The following is a 24,485-nucleotide window of genomic DNA, read 5'->3' as shown; positions in this document are numbered from 1 at the left end:
CAGGCGGTGGGTGGGGGTGTGTGGGAAAATGTCATTCCGCTATTAAATCAACCTCTGCAATCTGCTGAGTAATGCCCAGACACTCCCCTTGTCTGTGTCATGCTTTGTCATTCTATCCCATCATGCTACGCTCTTTTCTCCTTTCTTTGTGTATTTAAAGGAGGCCTCATCATTTTTAACAAAGATAATCATCCCCAAATAAGCAGTTCCCCGTACAGCAGATCTTTAGTCATTGTTGTCTTTGCTGTTTGGTTTAAAATTCCAAAGTAGCTATATTTTTATTTTCCTGTTACATTATAAAGCAACTCTATGGTTAATTTGTTCTATGGAACCTTTTAGCCCCTTTTAACCTAATGTTTTGCTTCTCCGGCCCTTAACTTCACTGTCATCAACCATCTTACTAGCAGCTTTAACCAACATGTAATCATTAGCCAACAGTCCTGATAAACCCACTGTATTAAAAAGCCTGCCCCGCCACTACCAAACAGCATAGAGACAATATTAGCATCTAGCTAAATAAAACTAAGACCACAAACTAAGACCAAGTTACAGCAACACAACAATGACTTAGTGCTATAGAAACCTAGCAGCATTGGTTCATATTGTCGAAACTTGTTTGCTAACATGTTATATATAACTTCATATGGTAATTATATGTTATTGTGTTTACAGCTACTCTCAAGTGGCCAAACATATATATCAGCATAGGTTTTAACCTGCTAATCAATATTTGTGATTTAATTATTAAACAAGATCATGGTTCACCACAGCTCCTTGCACAGTTAGCAGCTAGATGAACGTAGTGGGAAAACTACCAGCTTAAAGTTAGGTGGGTTTTTTGGGGAGTTGGTGAACAGCAAAAAATAAATAAGAAGGGTGAATATTGGACTTGAGGTGAACATTTACAACTCTAATGGAACACGTAGCTGCTTCCTAACACTTTCAACATCATACGTTTATTGTGATATAACTGTTTGTTCATGTTGTTTTTAGCCACTTCCTCTGATTCAACAGTTAATGCAACTTTAACCCCTTTTATTTCAAATGTATTTCTGCCACTACTCTGACTTCCATCGCTCTTTCCTACCCCCACTCACTTCCTTGATATTTATGTCCTCTGAACTGTCATGGATATGTAAATAAACAGGCAGACGGTTCAGTCATAAGTCAGGAGACATCAGCCATGCATTACCCTCGGTGAGAGGTGACCTCTGTCTCAGATTGAGAGATGCATGCTGGGAAGACAAAACCACGCCAGAGGAAAAGAGCCAGTATCCCAGACAACTGATTATGCATATCTGATTGGCAGTTCACCCACCAGTTATTCTATGGCCAGAGAGGAAAGAAGGAGAGAGGCATGTGACAGGTTCACACATTCCATTGCTCTTGGAAAAATACAAAGCACTATGACTCCATGTTAGATGTCAGGGAAGGCCAGTGTTTGTATTGAAACAAAAACAGACTCTCACACAACTCCCCACACCAAAACACATACACCCACACTCATACAGGCTGCACACAGCGGATTATTGTTTGCGGCTCCAGCTCTTTTGATTTCAGTCAGTCTCTCAGGGGCAAAGAGGAAACGCCACTGACTCTGCTACATGCTTCTATATGTCGAAAGCCCTCTATTTTCAGCTAACTATTCATCTCTTTCTCATTACTGACCTCTTTTTCACTCGTGCTGGGTCAAACGCGGATGAGCCTACTTAGGGTTTGGCAAAGCTGAATGGATGCTACCTTGCTTGTCCAGCAGGGGAGCAGTGCATCACTTGCTCGGATTTTAAAATTTTTTCCCACATCATCTATATTGTCATTACTCAAATGATTAATACATAGCATATTAAAAAACCTGGATCTTCTTCTCATTCATAACTTTCTATCAGGAGGACATAAAGCATGCAAGACCTCAGAGGGAAAGATACTGCGTGCCTCACCCTAAATATTACCGAACCTTAACCTTAAAACGTCTCCACCTTAAAATGTAATGATTTAAAATAGAAGGACTTGCTTTTGTCCCCATAAGGAAGATAACTCTCCATTAAGTGACTGTAAAAAGATGAACAGCCATCTCATGGAGAAAACAAAGAATGCCATACTGTATCAAGACTCTGTATGCACTGACCCCAAATCTGTAGCCCGCAGCCACTGTTTCTGTTTCACACAAGAAAGCAACTCTCTCCCTAACACACACACACACACACACACACACACACACACACACACACACACACACACACACACACACACACACACACACACACACACACACACACACACACACGCACACACACACACACAGACGACCCATTCTGCAAACACATACTAAGGCATCAGATTCACACAATTTATTCAGGAAAAACTTTTGGCGGTAATTTTACCGAGAGAGATGCTGTGACATTCGTTTACCAGTGTGTGCATGGATGCAAATTCATGCACGCACACACACACACACACACACACACACACACACACACACACACACACACACACACACACACACACACACACACACACACACACACACACACACACACACACACACACACACAGTCTTGGATGCGAGCTTTAATCTGTGAGCATGATAAGCATGCAGCAGATGGTGCCCACAGTGAGAGAGAGTGAGGGAGGCCAGGGACATTAAAAGCCTCCCTGTAGATGCATCCACCCTTGTCGGCTCTGAGCTCGTTTGGCCTGGCCTGGTACAGCACAGCCCTGGCTAGCCTCGTCTGTCTCCGTGTGCCAATGGCCACAGGCTGCTCAGATCGATGGCTTGCGAACTGTAGGCGAAAGCTAAAGCACTCCAAAGCAGCCAGCCATGACCTGCTGTGTCCGGTAAAGCCTTGCTGTGTCCCGTCTCTCTCTTCCTTGTACAAACAGCCCTGCCTTCTGTTGTGACCAAATTAAGTTAAGCTTTGCTAAACCTTCTCAAGTCTCATCTTGCCCGAATCAGCCCATTCAAACCACCCAGCCCAGCCTCCTTGACCTGTAATGCATCTCAAAGGCTTTCACCTCCTTCTGCCTATCCAGCTCATTATAGTCCAGCCCCAGGTGTGTTTACTGTAGATTTACGACGGCACTGTACCTCTGCAGCTGCTGCAGCCGCTGGTCCGCGGGCAGGAAGTTGTGTTTGAGGTTGAGGTGGGTGAGGTCGTGGCTGTAGAAGAGGTTGGTAGGAAGTTGCTCCAGGCTGCAGCAAGACAGGTCTACCGAGTTTATTCTCTGGGACACCATCTAGATGGTGGTGGCAAGGAAAGCAGCAAGGGTGGAGAAGGTTACAGAGAGAAAGAGAAAAAGAAAGATGGAGTTAAACAGGATTATCGATCCCACACACGACTCTAGTGGTTTACTCTGTGTGTGTGTCTGTGTGTGTCTGTGTGTGTGCGTGTGTAGCCTTCTGCTAAAGGGTCAAATGTCATTCAACAGCCAATCATTTTAGGATTAGAGAGTCAGGAGAAGTCAAGGAAAAGTCCTGCAGGTTAGTGACCTAACATCCCACATTACATCATCATCTAATCTAGTTAACTGCAGGTGTGTGGAGCTGTTAACCTCTGATCATTTGTTTGTCAAATTTACAGGAACCCGGAAGCTGCAATCTACAATGAGACAACAGCATCTCAGCAACTCTTTGTACTGGAGAAAATTATAGCCCGATCAGTATGGATTTATGGGGGCAGATGCAGACTAATATATATACAACAATATTTGTATTGTTTCTTTGATTCTTAAGAGTTTTGATATTTTACAGTTCAACCATTAACGTCCTTATAAATAAATAAAAAGACAACATAAATACAACCAAATATATAGAACTTGAATTGAGGAAATATTTTTTTACGTAAAACGCAAACATAAATGCACATATTTTCTGCATTGTTAATTGTGTAATATAAACGTTTAGATTTTATTTGATCAGAACATATTGGCAAGCATAAATACCAATACTGTTCTGTCTGTGAAAGGCATAACGGTTAAATCGGGCTCGAGACAAAATCTACCGTCTGTGAACTTGAGCCTTTCAGAGCGGAGTTAGCTAGAGGCTCAGCAGTTGTCACTTGGGCACGAGCTGCCTCTTTCCAGGCTCCTATTCTGAGTGGCCCTCTGGGTGCTGGTGACATGCATGTCCCTGTTAATATTTAGAAAGGAGGGTTTCTGGCTATGGCCTACTTGAGTTCAAATTAGAGAGAGAGAGAGAGAGAGAGAGAGAGAGAGAGAGAGAGAGAGAGAGAGCGGACATGAGTGGTGTTTATGCTCCCAGAGACACTTGGGTTATAGTGTGTACTACAGAGTGGACAGCAGTGAAATGTGCACTTCTCAGTCTACTTATCTCACACAGTGGGATTGCAGAGCCATATTTTCATACTTCAACTTGCAGTCACCCCTAATACACAATGCAACTGACCCATAAGTATCACTGGGGAGCATATGCTCATGCTCTCCATCTTTTCTTCGTCTAACTCTCATCCACATGCACACAGCCAGTACCTTGGCAGCGTGTCTGTGCCATCGCAGGTGCTCCGTGAAGCTGTCAAAGCTGACGTAGTAGGTTTGACTCTGAGGGCCCGCTGAGCTGAAGGCCAAACAGTGATTGTGCTTCTTCACCTCCTCCACCTGCAGCACACACACACACACAGGATTGATGTTAGTCGGAAATACTGACATCTTTGACCCCCCCTCTGAGTATAAATGAGAAACCCATGCATATAGAGTCAGACAATAGGAAGAAGGGAAGGAAGGAAACAGAGAGGAAAAGCTGACACATGGGCGTCTCAATAGATTATCTCTTATTCGAAATGGCTCCTACTGAGGGAAATAAGATGCTTAATGGCTGCAGGATAAACAAATGCAGCCAACCGGAAGCATACTCGTGAAAATATATAAGGCACGCATGATCATATAATGAGCCTGTGCGTGACATGAATGTATGTGAAATTGCTTTTTAGACACGCAGAGTCTCACTCACACACACACACACACACACACACACACACACACACACACACACACACACACACACACACACACACACACACACACACACACACACACACACACACACACACACACACACACACACACACACACACACACACAATGAATGGCTGACTGGTTATGGTTACTGAATAGAATACTGGCACACATATACCCACAAACAAACCACATACAGGCCCATGCAGAGGCACTGTTTGCACGAATGGTTGACTAGAGGTCATGTGTTGTTCGAGAAAGGTTTAAGAAGTAGGTGTGGCGGAGTATGAAGTGTCCTTTGTGTCGAGCAAACAAGTAGAAAAGGGATATTCAGAGGAGCACTCGGAGCTTACGCAGATCCATACAGCAATAAACAGATAAAGGTCATTTTTAGGCAGGTGGTTTATAGAGAGAAATAAAGCCACTTGGATGTAATAGGGATCCATAACACTAAAGATTATTGCATGTCTCGACTCCAGATGAGAAGTGGACAAAAAAACAAAACATTTTGACTTTGTAGAGCCTGGCTTGCATCACTTCTGTGTGACCTTGAGCTGAAGTGAACAAAGCAGGTAGACTTACTGGCAGACAAACTAAAGGACAAACAGTTGCTGAAGGTAAAATGTCACCTAGGACAAGCCTCCCTGCAGTAGACATTTGCAGAGGGTAATGACACTTTGTCAGGTCAGTCCATGGTGATATGACATTATGAGTTTATCATCCAAAGCATAAATTACATGACACTCCCAAAGACAAGGATGAGGAGCAATCCCAGTTGTTTCCCTGCTGTGGTGCGTTTAACGTACTTTTCCTCCAATGAGCGGCAGGATATGCATCTTCCCTGTCTGGCTCTCTTTAACAGAGGAGACGATGAGGCAGGTGCCACACAGGATGACCTGCCGCCTGGTCCAGCGGTTGACCGGTAGCTGAAGCTTCCCTTTCCGAACGTTGTAAGTCCCTGACAGCTGGATCCGCTCTGAGCTCTCGATGCTTTGGGGTTTCCCTGAAACATAAAGACAAGATACATAGTGTGGTTAACAGCACGATAGATGTGACCTTGTTGCAGGCCTGGAAAATGAATAGATACAGTAATTTCCAACACAGAAACACAAAACATTTGACAGTAAAACCAAGCAAGATTAAAGGTCTAATTCCTACAGCAACACCAAGCACAAAGTGCAATTTCCTGTCCAGTGCCCACATCTTTTAAATGGCAAGTGGGCTGAGGTGTGGTCCAGATGCTAACATCAGCATGCTAGCATGCACCCAATGAGAAAACTATTGTTATTTTTGTTGATATAACTTTTGACCTGCAGGTGGCACCAGATGAATCACAATTATTAGGCTTCATCCTCTGGGAACCATGAATATCTGTGCAGAACTTCATGACAATTCCATTGCATTCAGTGTAGCTCTCAGTCACAAACTCAAGAGCAGGTGCACCACTTCTAAATTATGCTCTTAGAATTTCCGAGTTGCCTTTATTTGGTTTTACCCATCTGTTTTTCTCTCCTCCATGCCCTGTTCTCTTGCTTCACCGCCAGCCTGCCAAACCTGACAGTCAGGCTCCTTATCAGGCGTTGTGTCAGCCAGGCTGTCTTATCGCTCTGTCTAAACATCCACCTGCTTTCTGTCTACCTCCACCTCTGCAAAAAAAAACTCACCGGGCTGGCATGCGCCATGTCGTCTCTTTTCTATCTGTCCCGCTGCCGAGCTTTTGGTTTCTCCATTCTATCTATAGTTTATAGTAATTTTTAACATCATGTTTAACATCACAGTTTTTCCATTTAGAGGAAAGATCCATGGCTTTGTTGACAAAGTGTTCCCTTTCAAGTGACATGCGGCCTTAGAAAATGTGTGTAGTACTGTGACCTGCTGTAAACTATCTGTATCCCTCTTGCTCTATCTCTTTTCTGTAGAGGTCCTGCTATATCCATTAAGAAGTCCCCCTTAATAAAAGCTTGGCTTGCTTACACCCACAAGCCGCCATATCGGCTTACCTGTGTGTGATTTCACAAAGCATGCAAGCGTTTTGCAATCAGAGGCGATATGTGTAACATGTGACAATTGAGTTGTCGTCCTGTCCCGCGATGATGGCTCTCCCTTTTACACAGCCATCAATCAAGCATGATCCGCTGACAAAAAGATGGAACCAAAAACTCCCCCGTTTCCGTATTTTTACCTTTCATGCAGACAACCAGCAACAGGTTCTTTTGTCTTTTTCACACTTTCACGCAGGGTGAGTCAGAGAGGAATTCAATAGAGGAAGGAAAAGTAAGTAGGGTAAACAAGTGTGAACGTGCATACAATCTCACGGCTTTAAATAATTCAGGTTTTTCCCATGCTGTCTAAAAGGCAGTAGAGTACTGTACTGCACACTGCTCTTATCCAACACACTCAGCAGACCTTAACAACCTTCTGACCAGAGGTCTGCTTACGTGAGCTGATGTGGCCAAACCTGAGGTCATGCCAATATATACACATTTTATTCTAATGATTTTTACACACTTAAACACAAATGAATTCACCGCGAATTGACCTTTCCTCTGCGCTACAAACTAATCTTGCTCATAGCACAATCAATACTGGTCTGTTTTACAAAAGGATATTTACTTTGACTAAACGCTGAGTATTAACATAACCGCGCTGTTGTTAAATGTTGATTAGGAGTCATGTTTGAGGGTGAGCTGCCTTGGTATGCTTAAACAGCAGCGACTAGCAGAGGGCATGTTGTACAGCACAAACCTCTGGACAGCTGAAGAAAGCACAGGGATGGAGCAGTTTTAAATTATCTTTTGTTATTACATTTTCTGAAGAAAAGATGCAAAAACCGACATACATCAGACATATATGTAAGACCTTCCAAACAGCATGCACTTGAAAATTTGAAAACACTCCAGGTCGTGTGTGAACTACTTCAACACAAGTGGGTGGTTCTGGAGATGAAGATGTGTGTCTTACTTGAGGGGCTGTTTACACACCTGCCAAGCAATAAAGATAAACACTGTGCACAAAGCTATAAACCCATCTTTAATATCCTGTATATGACAGTGTACATTGCATAAACGCAAACCTCTTTCGTAAATGTTTTCTCTGTTCTATAGCACTACCAGCAGTCATTGAAACTTGATAAAAACTTATAAATAGGGCTAAATATATTTGAACGGTTCTGTAATATTCAAAATCATTTGCTCTTACACTGTATTTACATGTGAATGTGAAAGATTCAGCTGAAAACCCTTTTGGGATTTTATTAATGGCAAATCCACCTAAGTATCAGAATAAAAAACAAGTTATATGTGTAATCTTTATAGTGCCTCATTTATATCCACAGAGACATCTTTACTTTATAACCACAGTGAGCTGGTAAATATCTTAGACTAACAAACTTAACTAAAGAGTTTAGTTTAACATTTTTATTTGTATCAAATTAAACAAGGAACATCTTTTCTCAAAAATAGTGTATCATCTGCTTAAAAAGGGTAAAGTTTTTAACTTTGGGGAAAAAAGAATCCCTTCTTGATTGTTGTTGCCTTTTTCTCTGTTGCTCCACACTATTGTAAATGAGTGAGTGTTGCAGGGAGCGAATAAAACTGTAGGTTTTATTCTCTCTTTAAAAAGGTCATCATTGCCTTCCACTCCACAGGAACACTATTGAGAGTGTGGGCATTTGTATTATTGTGTGTATATGTACACAGTGCTACACGTTCTGACTGGGTGGAAAGTGGAAAAGGAAGTGGCTTAAAGAAAGAAAATAAAAAGGCTTGGTCTTATTTACATAGTTGTGACCATTGTTCTGATTCACTGTAATGGTATTTCATGCACCAGCTACATTGCTGAAATGACGTGGTAGGTGAGTAATTGACAATGCAATGCACAAAATGCATCAGGTGTCCTCTTTTGGTTTCACTCACACTTAAGTGGTTGAGATAACAGAGTTAAACTGGGGACTGAGGTTTTCTTTAAGAGGCAACATGAGGAAGGAATTGATAAGGAACCTTCGATAAGGAAATGAGCGGAAGATGTGAGTTTGAAACATTTACAACTATCCACACAATTCACACAATGGTCAATTTAGAGTCTCCAATCAACCTCATCCCCATTCTATGTGTCTAACTGGAGAAAACCCACATAAACACGGGGAGAACATAAATTCCAGATCACCACCACCAATATCTAATCAAGTAACTCCAAAGGCAAGGAGCCACTCATCCACCAAATTCCATCTAAATCCATGAGATATCATGCTAGGAGAAAGACAAACCAACTGGGGCGACTGAACAGACTCGTTACCTCGTTCCAACCTCACTGGCTGGCAGAGGTAGCCGGCAGGAGCATCTTTCATGACTGAACATCGGAAGGGGGTATGTGTTGCATTAGACAAATTATTCACAAGCTTTTAGCCTCAATATGTCACATGGGCATATTCCTACTATTTTTAGGCCTTTTGTTGGAACATGCTCTCTCCCACACAAGCATATGCACAAAACACACACGCACACTGCTCCTCCTCCTACTCACACACACACACTCTCACGCACACGCACGAACGCACCACACAGTGACGGTGATTAACCATCTCCATATGTGCATCCCTGAATTTTGATGGACCAGAAACAGCGAGAGGGGTTTTTTTTTTCAGAGGGAGAACAGCACAGACAGCTTGAGCTTGAGTGGGCTACTTTTGTGAAGAGAGAAGTTGGAAAGGTACTCCTGTATGGATGTTGCAGTTTTACAACTATCTCACATGGAGGTGGGATGACTGGATGGAGGCAAACGTTTCAGTCTTGACCATGGGAACGCACAGTGGAGGAAGCGGGGAGACGGGTGGGACTCCCACGTGAGCATCCTGTTTACAGGGGTGGACCAGAGACGAGCGGGGTACAGTAGGGGAAAGAAGTTACGGAGAGACAGTTTTATTCCAAATGTAGGAGCCACCGGCCGCCTACACTTGAAATATTTTGAGCAGCAATGATGTTAGTCATGGTGGTCATCCCATAACCTATGGGTGATGCATGAGATGTGGATGTAAAAATAATAGACAGGCCCTGCAAGGTGGGTGTGTTCATGCTCAGCAGTCCTAGTCTATTCCTAGACCTACGGCATGTGGGAGCAAGGAGTACTACAGTGTGTGTTTGTGTTGGTTACTGGAGAGAGGGCTTCCTTCCCTTTTCCCCAGGATGAGGAAAAGACAGTTTCCACTCCACGCTTGATTCCAATACCCATGTGTATGCAGCCCTACCGCTCGAGACCATTATCGCCTTATCTTCCTAATCTCCCTTTGAATGATGAAAACTATTCCTGCAACAGCATAAAGACACAGTCAGTGATCCAAATGTAGAGAGATGCTACACCTTATATATTTAATATGTGCTACACCGTGATAAATAAATATCAACATCTTTTCACCTTTACGCACAGGTTGGTTTTATAGTGTAAATACTAAAACACTGAATGAATGGAATTGAAGACCAATTCAATTGTATATATATAGAGAGCTTTCATTCAATTTCCCATGCGTTCATGCATAAGCATTAGGATAAAACTTTGATCTCACGCTTTGGCCTTGACCTTTGACGGATTTGAAAAAATACAATAATAATAATAATAACAATAACACAGGTCTTGACCCCACAATCCAAACTGGGTTAATACCACCCGAGTTATCGCCGTAACGGACAGACAGATAGACAAACACCACTGGTTAAAATACACCGGCCCACTACTGTGTAGCACGGGTGTAAAATAAATGTAAAAAGGGAGACAGCCGAACAACCAAAAATCCAAGTTCATTTCTTGTCGGGCTCTAAAATGTAAACATTAAAGTTAATGAATGGCTTTTTTTATTGACTGTTAAAGCGATAATTTTTATTTCTGCAACATAAATTCCTCAATTACACGGAAAGTGTCTAAATTGCAAAACTGGCACTTTGCATTTTCGGTTCAATTGAGGACGTTAAGCCTGTGAAACACACATTACTGTATTATTCAAGAATGAGTACACAGATGTGTAACAGCTGCTACTTATAGTGAGCATCGATAGATACCAATATGGAAGTATTTTTCCCAGAGACAACCACATGGTTTCTTCCACTGCAGGGATACAAACCTGCTTCCCAGATGCCCTACTGGCCACGTTTTCCATTACTGTTAGCAATCAGCACCCATGGCTGACCTCTCTCCATCCATCTCCCGTTTAACAGATCAATGTCTCTTTCCTCTGGATCTTCTCGGAAATAACAAGGATGCATCCCTGGTTAATCCTCCTGCCCTACTAAATGCAACCTGACATCAGCACACCTCCACTACAGGACTGGGCATGCCGTACCGTAGGGCATCGATGACCCACATAAGTCGCAACGGGGCACAAGCATGCATAGGCGCACACACACACACACACGTGCTTATTCTATAGGCGGGGAAAGATGTGATGCACCGGATGGCAAGACTCGAGGACCTATAAATACATCTATATCGGGTCCTTATATCTCCACTCTCTGCATTTTTTCAGCTTCTCTTGAATTTAATCTAAACTGAGTCTTATTAAAGATCTAACTATGAAGGAAGCATGTATACAAATCTGACGGCGGACAGGACACTAACGAACTGTCAGGTTTGTCATCCAATCATCCGCACAGTGTTGGAGTTGAGAGTTTAGGGAAGTTGGTAGAGAAGCGAAATGGAAAGAGATGTAACACTGCCAGCTGTTACTCTGTGACACAAATAGCGGCACTATTCTTCTGTTACAAAACACACACATGCACACACAATGTCAAAATTCATCAACTCTAAGGTGTATGTGTTTGCAGGCGAGGGGACGGATGTGCTTCCCATATCTGATCAGCTATGCTTCTATGCCTAAATCGCTCTACTCCTCTATTTGTTTCTCAGTCTCTTCGGATGACTTGAGGTGATTACCCAGATCCAAAGTGACAGGCTGGTGTTAAGCCAACTGTCTGCTCGGGCAGCGGTTGACGAGCCTTGCTGGAAGGTGGCAAAGGCCACCGCGGTTGACAGGCTGCTCGCTGCACTCACCTAAGCGCTTCACATTTTTCCTAAAACATTGCACTTTACCCCTCCGCACCTTTTAAAACGACGCACATGTTAAACTGTGAACGGTTTTCAGCAGTGTCGTTTAGCTTCACAGTTCCTGAAATGAGTGATACTTAATTAGTATTTAACATCCTCTCAAAAAGTTGCCACATGTTCTTATATAAGCGGGTCCTTAGAGGTAGCATGGGATGCCTCCCCCTTTGGCACTGAGGAGGTGTTAATGTGTGAAATGTTTCAAGCTGTTCTTTGTGTTAAAGTGATAAGAAGATGAGGTACATGTTTGCATGGGAAATCAGTGAGATGCTTCTTCATTATCTCTATATTTGCACATGGGCCTATGTGTTTCCATGTCCTTACTTTGAATTATGTGCAACATAAATAAGTGCGGCTGCCATGTTGTTTTAACATTTTGAAGATACTGGACCACATTTCGACTGCAACAGAGGCTACGTTCAAATGATCAGGAGTCAAAAGATCAAATGAGGACAAGCTAGAGAACAAAAGATTAATTTTAGCCACAACCACGACCTTTCAGTCAAGAACGGGAACTTTGTTCAAGGCGCTAAAAGGTTCCTGCAGACTGTTGTTTGCCTGCTGATGTATGAACAACCGACAGCTACAACAAGCTGTTCCAGTCCAGTGCACCAGGCAGCAGTAATGACTTTACAACAATGATGATGCTATATAAATCAAGCAATACAATAAAAAACATGGATGAGATGTTTTATGTGATGATTTACTGTTTAACACTTGGGATTATTGAGTCAATGCTAGAAAAGAGACTAGAGCTAGTAATGAATTGTATCAATGTATTAATTTGAAATGCGAAACATAAACTAAGGAAAACTAGGATTTCACGAGCTATTGCGGAGACTGACCCACAAAATAACACGCTGAAGTACTCAACCAATCAAGCATCTTCACCGCTGCAAGTTCCACCCCAAAGGTTCCTGCACTTTTGTGAATTACCTCCTCCTGAGAAGGGTCTTTTTAGGGGATAAAAATGTATTTCCCCAGAACCTAATTTAAACCCTGGATCCTGTGGTGGAAACACAGCTTTTCTTGGAAGTGGTCTACTGGTGTGGCTTTAGGGACGGCAATGTCGGTTTAGTCTGATGGACCACCACCTTGACACAGACTGAAATGTCTGAATAATTATTGAATGGATTTCCATGGCATTCTGTAAAGACATGAAAGTCTTTAGATGATGACGCCATTGACTTATCCTGTGGCAATGCATTTTTAGTTTTGAGTAAAATGTGTCAAGAACACATCAGCACATTTCTATGAAAATGTGTCTCAGATGTTCACATTCTCCTCATGAGGAATTTTAACAATTTTGAAGGTTTTTTCCTCTACCACCATCATCAAGACAAAATGTCAGTTTATTTTTTGTCATTCCGACAAAATAACAGGTACTGAGTCTGTAATAAGGACAGAATATTAAACACTTCAGAGCAGTCAACAGGAAAACTTGACAAACAGCTGTAAACGATGCAGTGTTTGAACAGCGCCACAAGCAGTTGATTAGCTAGAGGAGCATTAATGATTGTTTAATCACTCATGTTACCGCTTGCTTTTATCAACAATTTAATTAATGAAACAATTAAAGATGATCAGATTGTTTTGCATTTTAGAAGGATGGGCATGTTTGTTTTTCAAACTCGGAAAGGGGAGGGTTATAGTGAATCATTTTAACTACCTGGAAAATAAGAAACTCATGAGGTGACAGAGTTTGTGTGTGCACTAGAGGAGTGCTCCCAGTCCCTCTTGTAAAAGCTGAGTGACACTCTGCTTTGTGCTCCCGTCTATTGTCAGTCACTGCAAATCTTTCAGCTTAAACAGCTCGACCGAGGTGATGTTTCTCAGACCCAATCTCCACTGATACCAGCTGCTGATGCAGCGTTAGGCAGCACTGCTCTTTTGGCTCAGGGAACTCTGGGGAAAATATGCTGCCACGTTCCAGGTGACCATGAGGCGTCCATCCCTCCCTGGAGAGAGGGCAAAGTGGATAATTAATAGCTTGATGGATGCCCTCAAATTCTGATAGCTCATCTCTCTTAGACATGTCACCAGGAAGGACACAATCGGAGAGAAACAGTCACACACACAGTCACACACACGCAGACACTGTACAAACCCTCCTCCTTCAGTCCAGTGAAACACACCCTGAATCCAAATGAGGTCACAGCCTGCAATATCTCCCCCATCAAACCATTATTACCCTTTGCCCCTGGGGAGAAGGGAACTAAACACCCTTCTGCTATTAAAGGCATTGTACAGCTCCATCTATCAGGTCAGTGCATTACTCTCCACTGCCTGTTGGGGAAGTGTGTGGATGCACTACAACACAGGGATGACCTGAAGGGGGATTTGCAGTGCGACGTAATGCTGAATTATTATTTTTTTTCTTACTTGAATTTGACCCACTTGCAAACTCAGTTGCTCTCCTGCATTTTTAATTTCTAGCACGACTTCATGCACAAACAAACTGCGTCACATCTTCATATATCGGATTGTGTTAACCTGAGGCTAATCTGTGTTCATGGGCAGAAGCAGAGGATGTGTAAATATGAAATCACAACTCACTCATACCTCTCGCCTGACAGCTGGAATGAGGAACTACAATTAGAAAGGCCCCATAAGAGGTTAATAAATCACGTTGTGCAGCTATGAATTTATAAATAAATGATTTATGTGCACCTAAGTGAAAGAAATAGCAGCGTTTCCATCAGCAGCACCGTCCTTCACGATACTCGCTGCATTGTGGACATGCTTCATCAAGCCATTCAATCAATATCAGCCTAAAAATAGAAGCCGCTGCAGCGGACAGAGACGAGAAGTGTGTTATGGATGCTTTAAATTGCAGGTGTTGGCATCAGTATGTGAAAAAAAAAAAAAAGATTCACCCCCCCTGTGATTCCCTCTGTCAGTGGAGAGGGGTCTGAGGCTGACGTATACGTGGATATATGCTCCCCTCCTCCTCTCCCCCTCTTCCCCGCTCCACTCCTGCCGCTGTTATGTAATGAGTGTGTGTTACGAAACCTTACATTGAAAAACACGAGCCCACTGAACGGCTCGCTCGCGGCACACAGACACACACATAAAGAGCTCGGGGATTGTTTTCACCTCCTCGCTTGTGTGTAAGTGAATGCAAATGTTGCCACCGTGTCTAGTGTGGTGGAAAAAAATTGCCCGTGTGTTTACTCGTGCATACATGTGTGTAAGCATGTGTGCACGGGAGTGGGGACTATGAAGTAATTGAAAGCATGGGTGTAAATTTTAGTATGATTGCGAGGCTGTGAAAGTGTGCTGAGCTCCTAAATGAATTATTTAGTATGTTTGTGAGGGAACGTGTATGTATGTGTATAAATATATATAATAATAAATGCATGAAGGAAAAAAAACGAGGGTCCATAGTTGCATATTGCAGTAAAAGTGTGGATAGTGGGAGACAGAAAGGACAGACAAAGCAGAGACAATAATGTATAGATAGAAAAACAGATGTGTAAAAAGACAGAAAAAGAGTTGCTACAAGGCGTATCCTGTCACCTCGGGCAGAAAGACCCAACCTCAGCTAATCTCACTCAGCTGTAAACCTCAGCATTAAGAGTGGCACAGAACAGACAGAACACTATCCGTCAGACAGACACTACTGTTCAAAAATAGGAATTGCACAGTTGTATAAAATCATGCATGAGTGGATTTTATTACATGATTACAGTTTGGGTTTTTATGCATTGTTTAGGCTGACATTTTTATCAGTTATGACACCGTATGTAAACTGAGAGGAAGCACAACCAAAGTACGTGCAACAAGTCAGTGTTGACTCAAGAATTTAGGCTGTTAATTATAATGAATTGTGATTATGAATGAAAAATATAGCTATTTAAACATCCTTGCCGTCAAACATGCCATGAGAACTAGATAAAATACACCGAATCGTGGATTGAGTCTGGTACAGTAGAGATTAACCTCACAGAGAATAACCATTAAAACAAAGGTAATTAGATAAACACATAGCTCACACAATCCATTCAATTCACTATAAACGGTTACATTTACAGTTAATTACATTCACTGACGCAAGTAGGTTATCACATTGCCATCAGATAAACGCAGGTAGCACATTAGCCATTAGCATCTCCAATAGTTGTTTAGTGTAATGGATAAATTGACACATTGCTAATTGGCCATGTAAACTATGAGTTCCTCTGAAGAAATATAAAACAGGCCCTTTTAGACATATGTTATTATGCAGGTTCTGAGCTACATTTACGTAAATTAATAAAAAAAATATCCCTTTATCAAATCCAAATTATTATTCGATTTAATGAAACCTAATTCAATGAACTAACAGCTGTATAACTAACTGACGGCAGCAACAAAAACAATGAGGGTGGCTCATTTTACTGTGCTTTTTGTTTTAAGTTACAATACTAATAATTACACATTTTTCATAATATCAAACCCAATGTAACTGGATTTGTATAGCAAATGACATCATCACTGCCTGGCAGAATCTGCCTTTCCTCTACTGGATTCACGTGGTGTAGTGCATATAGGGGATTCACATGAAACAAAGCATGCACTGAAATACCCTTAGAAGATAAAAGCCAGTGCATGTGCACATTGCACATGATGTGTGCAAATGCTCATATGTCACGTGATGACATCATCTGGAAGAGCAAAACAGTCATTCAGTCATTTTGAAGAGGAAATACTTTTTTGTTGATACGACTACAGTGATTTATGAAGGACACAAGCTGCACAGGCTGCGTGTCTTCCTCTTACGCTGCCTCCACACTCGTGCTGCCTGTGCACTGAATCCTTTATTTCTGACTGTGTAGCTGCTCAAAGTGTTTTCTGACCTCAGGGATCGATAAACGTGCCATTCGATATGAGCTCTGGGACTTTGCATTGTTATGACATTCTTAGCATTTCCTCCTACAAGCAACCTGATGCTAATCACCCAGAACTGAAATAGTAAAAGCAATGAAAAACCTGAAAGATCAACCCACTGCTTGTGTTTCTGAGTTTGTCAGATTGATAATGACATAATTGATAAAAACATTAGCCAAAAATACAAACTACAAAAACATGATTGTATACGAGCAGAATTCGCACACACACAGATTTACACAGCTATCCATTTTGGGACTTTGCATTTCATTGTGGACAGACTCAAAATGTTTATGCTGGAAAAGGGTCCTGTAGAAAGTGAGTACACACACACACACACAGTCCTGTACAGACAGATTCCTTTGAACAAATGCTAAATTATTTTGTTATCAGCAGAGATGCTACAAGAGGACAGTGAGGTCTATTTACTGAAGACCTTTCATCACATAATTTTAGGCTGATTTAATGCTTTTTTTTCTTCCAGGTTAAAATACTTTGATGTCTCAGTTGGCTCCAGTGTGTGCCTAATACCTTGCAAGCTAAAGGTCACATGTATTCTCCATCAAACCCAGTGTTTATGTAATGCTGCTCCGTGTGGATTGACTCAAAATGCATTCACTGGCGTGGACGAGGGATGAATATTCTATGTTGGGGAATAATGAATAACCAGCAGGTCATGAATGCGTGAGAAACAAACGGGAGCCTGCACTGACACACACACACACACACACACACACACACACACACACACACACACACACACACACACACACACACACACACACACACACACACACACACACACACACACACACACACACACACACACACACACACAAAGCAAGCCTGCACACGCGTGAACTGAGTTACTGTTGTGTGATAGTAAATTGGCAGGAGTGCTATGGTGCCCACTTATGTAATGTCTCTGTCTTGCTTGCTCTCACTCACACACACAGATTATAACCAGAAAGGTTTTTAAACTATGTGTGTGTGAATATTTTAACGTTTCAGAGGGCAAGGAAGGTCTCAGCTGAGCTGAAATGTTTTAGTTTTTCCCTACTCATCTTCATCCATTACCCATTCCCCTATGTATATAACGTCAGGTTTCACTATCTCCAGCTGTCATCCACACACTCTAATCCTCTACCTACTTTCTTCTCCTAAGATTTAAAGTCTGAGTTAATGTTTTATGAGCCGGCCCTTGCAGGGATTCACCATTTCCGGCCCAGCTTACTCACGACCTGACCTCTCTTTCTTCACACCACAGCACTCTTTTTAGATATGTCAGCGCGGTTTCCATCCCGCTTAAGGTAGCACACAGAGGCTACATCCATACTAATATGATCTCTAACCAGATGAGCGTTTTAGCTCTGTATCCGTAATAATTCTACAAACTCACCTGAAAACACATATCGCACTGGGTATGTGAGTTCGAGTTAAAACAGGGAGCAGGTAGTCTATTCTGCAGCAAATACTACTAACGAGAAAGAACAGTGGTGAAAAGAAAGACGAGAGATTTCTTTTCTTGGGCCGACAATGAGGTGGAACATTCACTGACAATTGTTTACAAAGATTTGCTTTCAATGCTGGTAGTTAAGTCCTGACTGATAAGAACCAATTAGGAAGTGTAAGCATTTAGTCAATCCATACTGCAACACAGACCCAGAGTTTTCAAACTAAAAACGGACCCGGCAGTGTTTCCAAACTTCTCTGTTGTGGCCGCTCAAAACTGGCAAGAGTGAAGCAATTTAAAGCTAAAACGTAGACAAGTGGATTTAGTCAGAGGCACCGTAAGTGAAAAGAGACGCTCCAAAGTGTGCCAGATAGTGTACCGATTTAATATTAGTATTCCCCTCAGGCCTCCTCTGCATCCACAGCTTCCTCTTCCTCCAGCCCCCGACTGGCACACCCATTCCCTGGCCCCTCCCACAGCCCTCCACATGCCAGTGGTCCCTGCAGTGTGTCCTCAGCACAGCCTGTGCCATCACGTTCAAGGATACACTGTTGACAGCTACGGGTCACTGCAGTCCAGGCACAGGGTGGCACACACTCATGAATGATGCAGCACTCGCCCTCAGTCTTACAGACCTCTGCTAACACATGAGGACACATAATCAGGCTTGCATGGGGCGCATGGTACGCACAATGGCACAGAGGAAAGCTGTGGCGTGGAGGGAAGACACAATTAAAGCAAATCCCACAAGTCAACAGGCAGTGTATGACAACATTGAGAAAGATTCTGTGCCTAGAGATGCTCATAACCTGAGGCTTACATCCCCATAATGAGCTCCATTATAGCATATGTAACATTATAATAAAGCTTCATCTATAGAACCATATGGAGTCACAGCATATGGGCCAAAGATGAAAAGCATGGACTATAAACATATGTACATATTAGAGCCTGACCAATAAGGATCTTCGGGGGCTGACGCAGATACAGATATTAGAAGCTTGACAATGAAATGGAACTAAGGCTCAATATCTTGTATTTTAACAAAAACTTCATAATCTATAAATAAAACGAAAACACAAATGAAGCCAAACACATTGAACTGGCATCTACTACATATATGTTTCATGGATCATTTCAACTCATAAACAACTAGTTAATCAATTGATTAATAAGAGAACAATTTTAATTCATATAGTTATTTATCAAAGGGGTATTACAGCTAATTAGTATTGCGCTACCACAAAGGTGAGACATAGAACAGTTAAAATCAATGGTTTTATTTCTCGTATTGCTCAACTTCCAGAAATACTGGATCCTATTTTTTCCCACGATGCAACATGATAGTGTTATACTTCAATTGTCTGATAAATGCCCTCAATCTATTCAACTCCATGCCCTGAGTCTGTAAAGATTATTCAGGGGTGGCACACACTAGCAGCTGTGTTTAAAAGTTTAGTGTGCAATAATGCAGGGCTCTATTATAAAAATTTAGCAGTAGCAAATTAAAGCCAAATTTATATTCTTTACTTTTTTGGGGTTTGGATGAAGGAAAGATTTCTCTGAAGTCAGACAAAAACAACAAGCAATCAACAGATTTAGAATTTGCAGATGATCCTGCTGTCATATCTTTACGATTATACCTTAATCACAACAAGGGGTGTCTCAAACACACATATTATCTCATGCTTCAGGACACCGGTTGCTCATCGGCAGCGTCACTGTGTCACCTCAGCCTCCGCATTCTGTCACTCAGGAGTTGTTAATGGCCTGTGTACAGCAGCAGCCTGTCTCTGCAGCACTCCACACGGCTCTGATAAAGCGCAGCGCCTTATGGGGGCTTAGAGATGGCGAGAAAGCGAGTGGAGTGAGCTATTGTAATCTTAAGCACCAGTACAATAACCCCCTCGCCCCCTCCCAGACACAGAGGGTTTTACGTTTACCCACCTCGCTTTCAACCCCCCCTGGGAAGTGCATCAGGGGAGGGTGAAATACGAGAGCCATGGATGAAGGGACAGTTGCGATAAAGGAGTAGGCTGACGACACCTCCCTCTGATACCGAGGCTACAGGGGTGAGAGGACAACGTTAATTGGTAGGCCAGGGAAGTTTTGAGATCGTGCAAAAGGTTAGAGCTGATTGTGGTGGAATGCACGTGGATGGAATGCATGTGTTTATGTATATGTCAGTGATTAATTATCTTGCAGGAACTCCCGCCTGTTTGTCACCCTGGGTTCCCCTGTTCATTTGTACCACTGCATTAATAATGGCTGTCGCTGATAGAAATGAAGCGGGGGACATATTCCATTCATCGTTCCACCGTCTTAGTTTCTCGGCTCTTTCTGTCCTCGCCGTTTTCTCGTGGATCTTTTCACAAGACCATAGTCACAGTCAATATTGCCTTGAGCCACAAGTGCTTCCCAAAGTGTCTCCCTCTGAACACCAGCATCATAAATCCTCTTTTAGTCAACCTGACAGACGCTACACAACAACTGCCCAAAATCAAGCCTTTCAAATGGGAAGGAACAAGCAATTAATGCCATTATCCTGAATACAATGAACTTCAACTTTACAATGCCAGCACACCCATAGTTGGACATAATAATATGTGGTTTGAGCACAGATTGTGAAAATCCCGCAATTTTAATTATAACTTAACACTACATTTTAATGCCACGGGAATCAGTTATGCCACTAAAACTGTACCTGACAGGAAAGTAGTTACTATGCTATGAATAACCTTCTGTATTTTCATGGCCACCTCCTGAGACTTTAATCTGATTTTTTACAAAAAGCAGAAATAAATGCTCAATGGAGATGTAGACAAAAATTCCACTATCCCAGCGTGGATGTCCATTAGGCAAACACATTTTTAAAAGGTCACAAAAGAGCAAAAGTGCCGGAGATAATCAAGTAGACTGTTGCAGCAATGAGTGGAATGTGAATTCTATGACATTTGTAGGATTCTATTATGGGCTAAATAAATGTCCTTCCTAATATATTGACAGTGAAAAGTTCACATTATGCGGCTCTAAAGACTCTTATTTTGCAAACGTGAAAAGCCAGAGGAGATTAGGAATCAATTCACCCTAACCCCCGATCTTGATGGTGGTTCATGATCTTGCTGGCTGCTGACCATAGACTATGATTGCAGCAGGACTGCTCGATACATAGTATTTCTCCTCAGATACTTGACCATTACTGACAATAACCACCATTTCATTGACCTTCAGTTATGCTTCAAAAGGTTTACCCTTATCAATGCTGCTAAAACCTTTATCTTGATGATGTTCTCCTTTACACTTGACATCTATTGCACTTCTGTCCGTCCTGGGAGAGGGATCCCTCACATGTGGCTCTCTCTGAGGTTTCTACGTTCTTTTTACCCTGTTAAAAGGGTTTTTTAGTAGTTTTTCCTTACTCTTGTTGAGGGTTAAGGGCAGAGGATGTCACACCCTGTTAATTAAAGCCCTATGAGACAAATTGTGATTTGTGAATATGGGCTATACAAATAAAATTTGATTGATTGATTGAATTCAGAGGGGATTCACATCTGAAATAACTAACAATTACAGGAGCATCAATATTTGGTATTACACACACAAAAGCAACTCTTAAGTGTCTTACTGCAAAACAAGCTGCTGCACTGCCACCAAAACCTTCTGTCCTCTTATGTCATTAAGAGGATGTGTGTGTGTGTGTGTACATGTCAGTCATATAATTCAAAGTTTGAGAGCATGATAAGTGAACAGAAGCAGAGACTTAATGTGTCAGTCTTATCACAAATCACTTTCTTCCTGGGCTGGAATTAGGTGCTTTCATTACACATTTATTTCAAATAATGTATATAATGTAATTATCTGTATCACTGACACTGTTAACATTGTTAACACACAGCATACACTGTAAAATAGTGGCAGCAGAGATGCAGTTATTTAGGGTATCTAAAATATTGCTGCACTCTCAAATCATTTTGTACAGCTGACAAAATTTTGTATTATCAAATTAACGAGGCACGTTCTCCAATAAAATCCTCAATGCCAGGCTTTACTGAACTCATGAGCATAGCTTGTGATGCATCGAGAAGTATATGCACATTTTTGTGCTTTAAAAGATAAAACAATCTCTTTTGAAAATATGACATGGCAACTTTGGCTTTTTTCAGTAAACAGATGTGATTTCACGGACTGTGTGTGTGTGTGAGCATGTGCTACCAGTCAACTAGCAGACTCCTGAGCAGAGAAAAGCTGATTTAAGTCAAAGGCAGCAACACGGGTATCAGAGCAGGGTACTGTACCCGCTCGAGACTCCTGTCTAAACCTGTTTTCATCCCAAACTAGGCTATGAAAGTTAAGTATTTGTGCCTATCAAAATCACATATACAACAAAGCTGACATACTTTTAGTTTAATCCGTTAGCTCAAATGAAAAGCAACATAATCTCCATAAATAACACAGAGCAACTGTGCTGTGACAATGCTCGCTGTAGGTTAACGTTTGATGACAAATCCGCTGTCACAAACGTCACAATGCATTACCCGTGATGCCAGGAAATATATGATCAGTGTGGGCTGACTGTGACATATAGTTTGTGCCACTGACTGGAATTATTAGCTGCTAATCCGCGATGAAGGGACAGTAAAACGACTTTCAGTTCCAAGTTTTCCCTCAGGGTGGCACGCAAACACGCAGATAATTGTTTGTTATTGTTTGCGCTTAACCTCTAATGCCATTTATTATCAGAGGCTATGAAGGACTCTCGTAGCTTAGCTAAATCTGGAAACAAGCCACTGGGACGTTGCAGGCATCCAAGATTTTTTTCTGGGTGACTTTATATTAGGCCGCCATGTTGTAGTATTCCTTTGACAGTGCAGAAGAAGCAGAGTAATAAGAAGGTTCATACAAAAAGGAAGAGGACAGGCAATAATAAAAGGTGAGCAGCTTTGTTATTTTTAGTCCAGCTATTTTTTTTCCTCATAATACAATAAAAATACGGCTGATGGGCAGAGGGAGCCTTGGAGTAATTGACAGGAAAGTTGTCGGCTACAGAGTCAGTTGTTCTTTAATCCCACTGAAGGACACAGCCCAGAAAGTAATCAGACCCCAGATCTGTGGTTAAAGCTACAATCAGTCTGGTTCATTGCAGAGAGAAAGGAGGGAAAAGACAGAGAGGAAGGCTTTCACACAAGAGGAGCGAAGAGGGTGAGAGGGAGAGGGAGCAAAGCATTAAAGGGCAGCTCTCTCCTGATGATGCGCAGGGATAGGATGAGTGAATGAATGAGATTGTGATGCTGTTGCACATTCCCCTGCCCCCACGTGCTCACTTTTCTCTTTCTTCTCCTCCTCCTCTCCCCCTACCCTCCCTGCCTCCCTCCTTTTTCTTGCCTTTTGTTTTGTTTAAAATTTAACAAGGTCTGGAACAGTGGAGGGCTGAAGCGGGCATCCGGGGTGTTTTGGCTCGGCTTCGTGTCACATGCAGGGGCCATGTGAACACAGTGGCACTGAGGGAGTGGGAGGGGGTAATGGGGGTGCACAGGCAGAGAGAGGCGAGAGAGAGAGAGGCAGAGAGAGAGAGAGAGAGAACTACAGAGGGGAAGTATTCAACCAGAGGGACTGGGAAGCAGCGTGAGCCAGAGAGAAGTTGGGTGGTAGCCGAGCGAATGTTAATAAAACTGTAAAGAGACACTGCAAACGAAACAGGAACTGGAGACAAAATAAGACTGGCCAGCAAAACTGTGTAAGAGCAAACAGAGCACAAATGCAAAGGAGGAAAGGACAGGGGAAGAGAAGTAAGAAGTAACTTCCTGGTGCAGCAGGTGAATGTTCCTCTCTTTTTTCCCCGGGGCGTGGGTGATTATCGTTCTGCACAGCAAACAGCAAGTGACAAGCAAATTGCCATGTTAATGATTGAGACCGGCCGCACGTGGAGGGACATCTCCTCTGTCTCTCTGAAAAACTGGACTTTAAGCTTCACAGATCTCAGACACGCTGCTCCGATCTACTCTGACTCAGCCTTTTATAGAGGACACCTGTGTCACTGAATGAAATCCAATATAACAGTTTTACAATAAATCGAATTGTTATGAAGCTTAGAATAGTCTGTTTTGGGATG

General features: G+C 42.3%; 1 protein-coding gene across 1 annotated transcript in view; it reads right to left on the bottom strand.

Moving 5' to 3' along the window:
- phlpp1 (PH domain and leucine rich repeat protein phosphatase 1) overlaps window positions 1-24,485 on the bottom strand; it is a 46,006-nt gene that overhangs the window by 11,658 nt on the left and 9,863 nt on the right. The window contains exons 2-4 of the mRNA XM_035170888.1: window positions 5,775-5,971; window positions 4,486-4,611; window positions 3,086-3,234 (exon numbers count right to left, since the gene is read on the bottom strand). Coding sequence (XP_035026779.1) covers window positions 3,086-3,234; window positions 4,486-4,611; window positions 5,775-5,971 — 472 coding nt within the window. The remainder of the gene's footprint in view (window positions 1-3,085; window positions 3,235-4,485; window positions 4,612-5,774; window positions 5,972-24,485) is intronic.

This window comes from Hippoglossus stenolepis, chromosome 11 (genome assembly GCF_022539355.2).
Source record: "Hippoglossus stenolepis isolate QCI-W04-F060 chromosome 11, HSTE1.2, whole genome shotgun sequence".
Lineage (NCBI taxonomy): Eukaryota > Metazoa > Chordata > Actinopteri > Pleuronectiformes > Pleuronectidae > Hippoglossus > Hippoglossus stenolepis.
The sequence above is the reverse complement of the archived record's forward strand: the minus strand, read 5'-3'. Positions and strand labels throughout refer to the sequence as shown.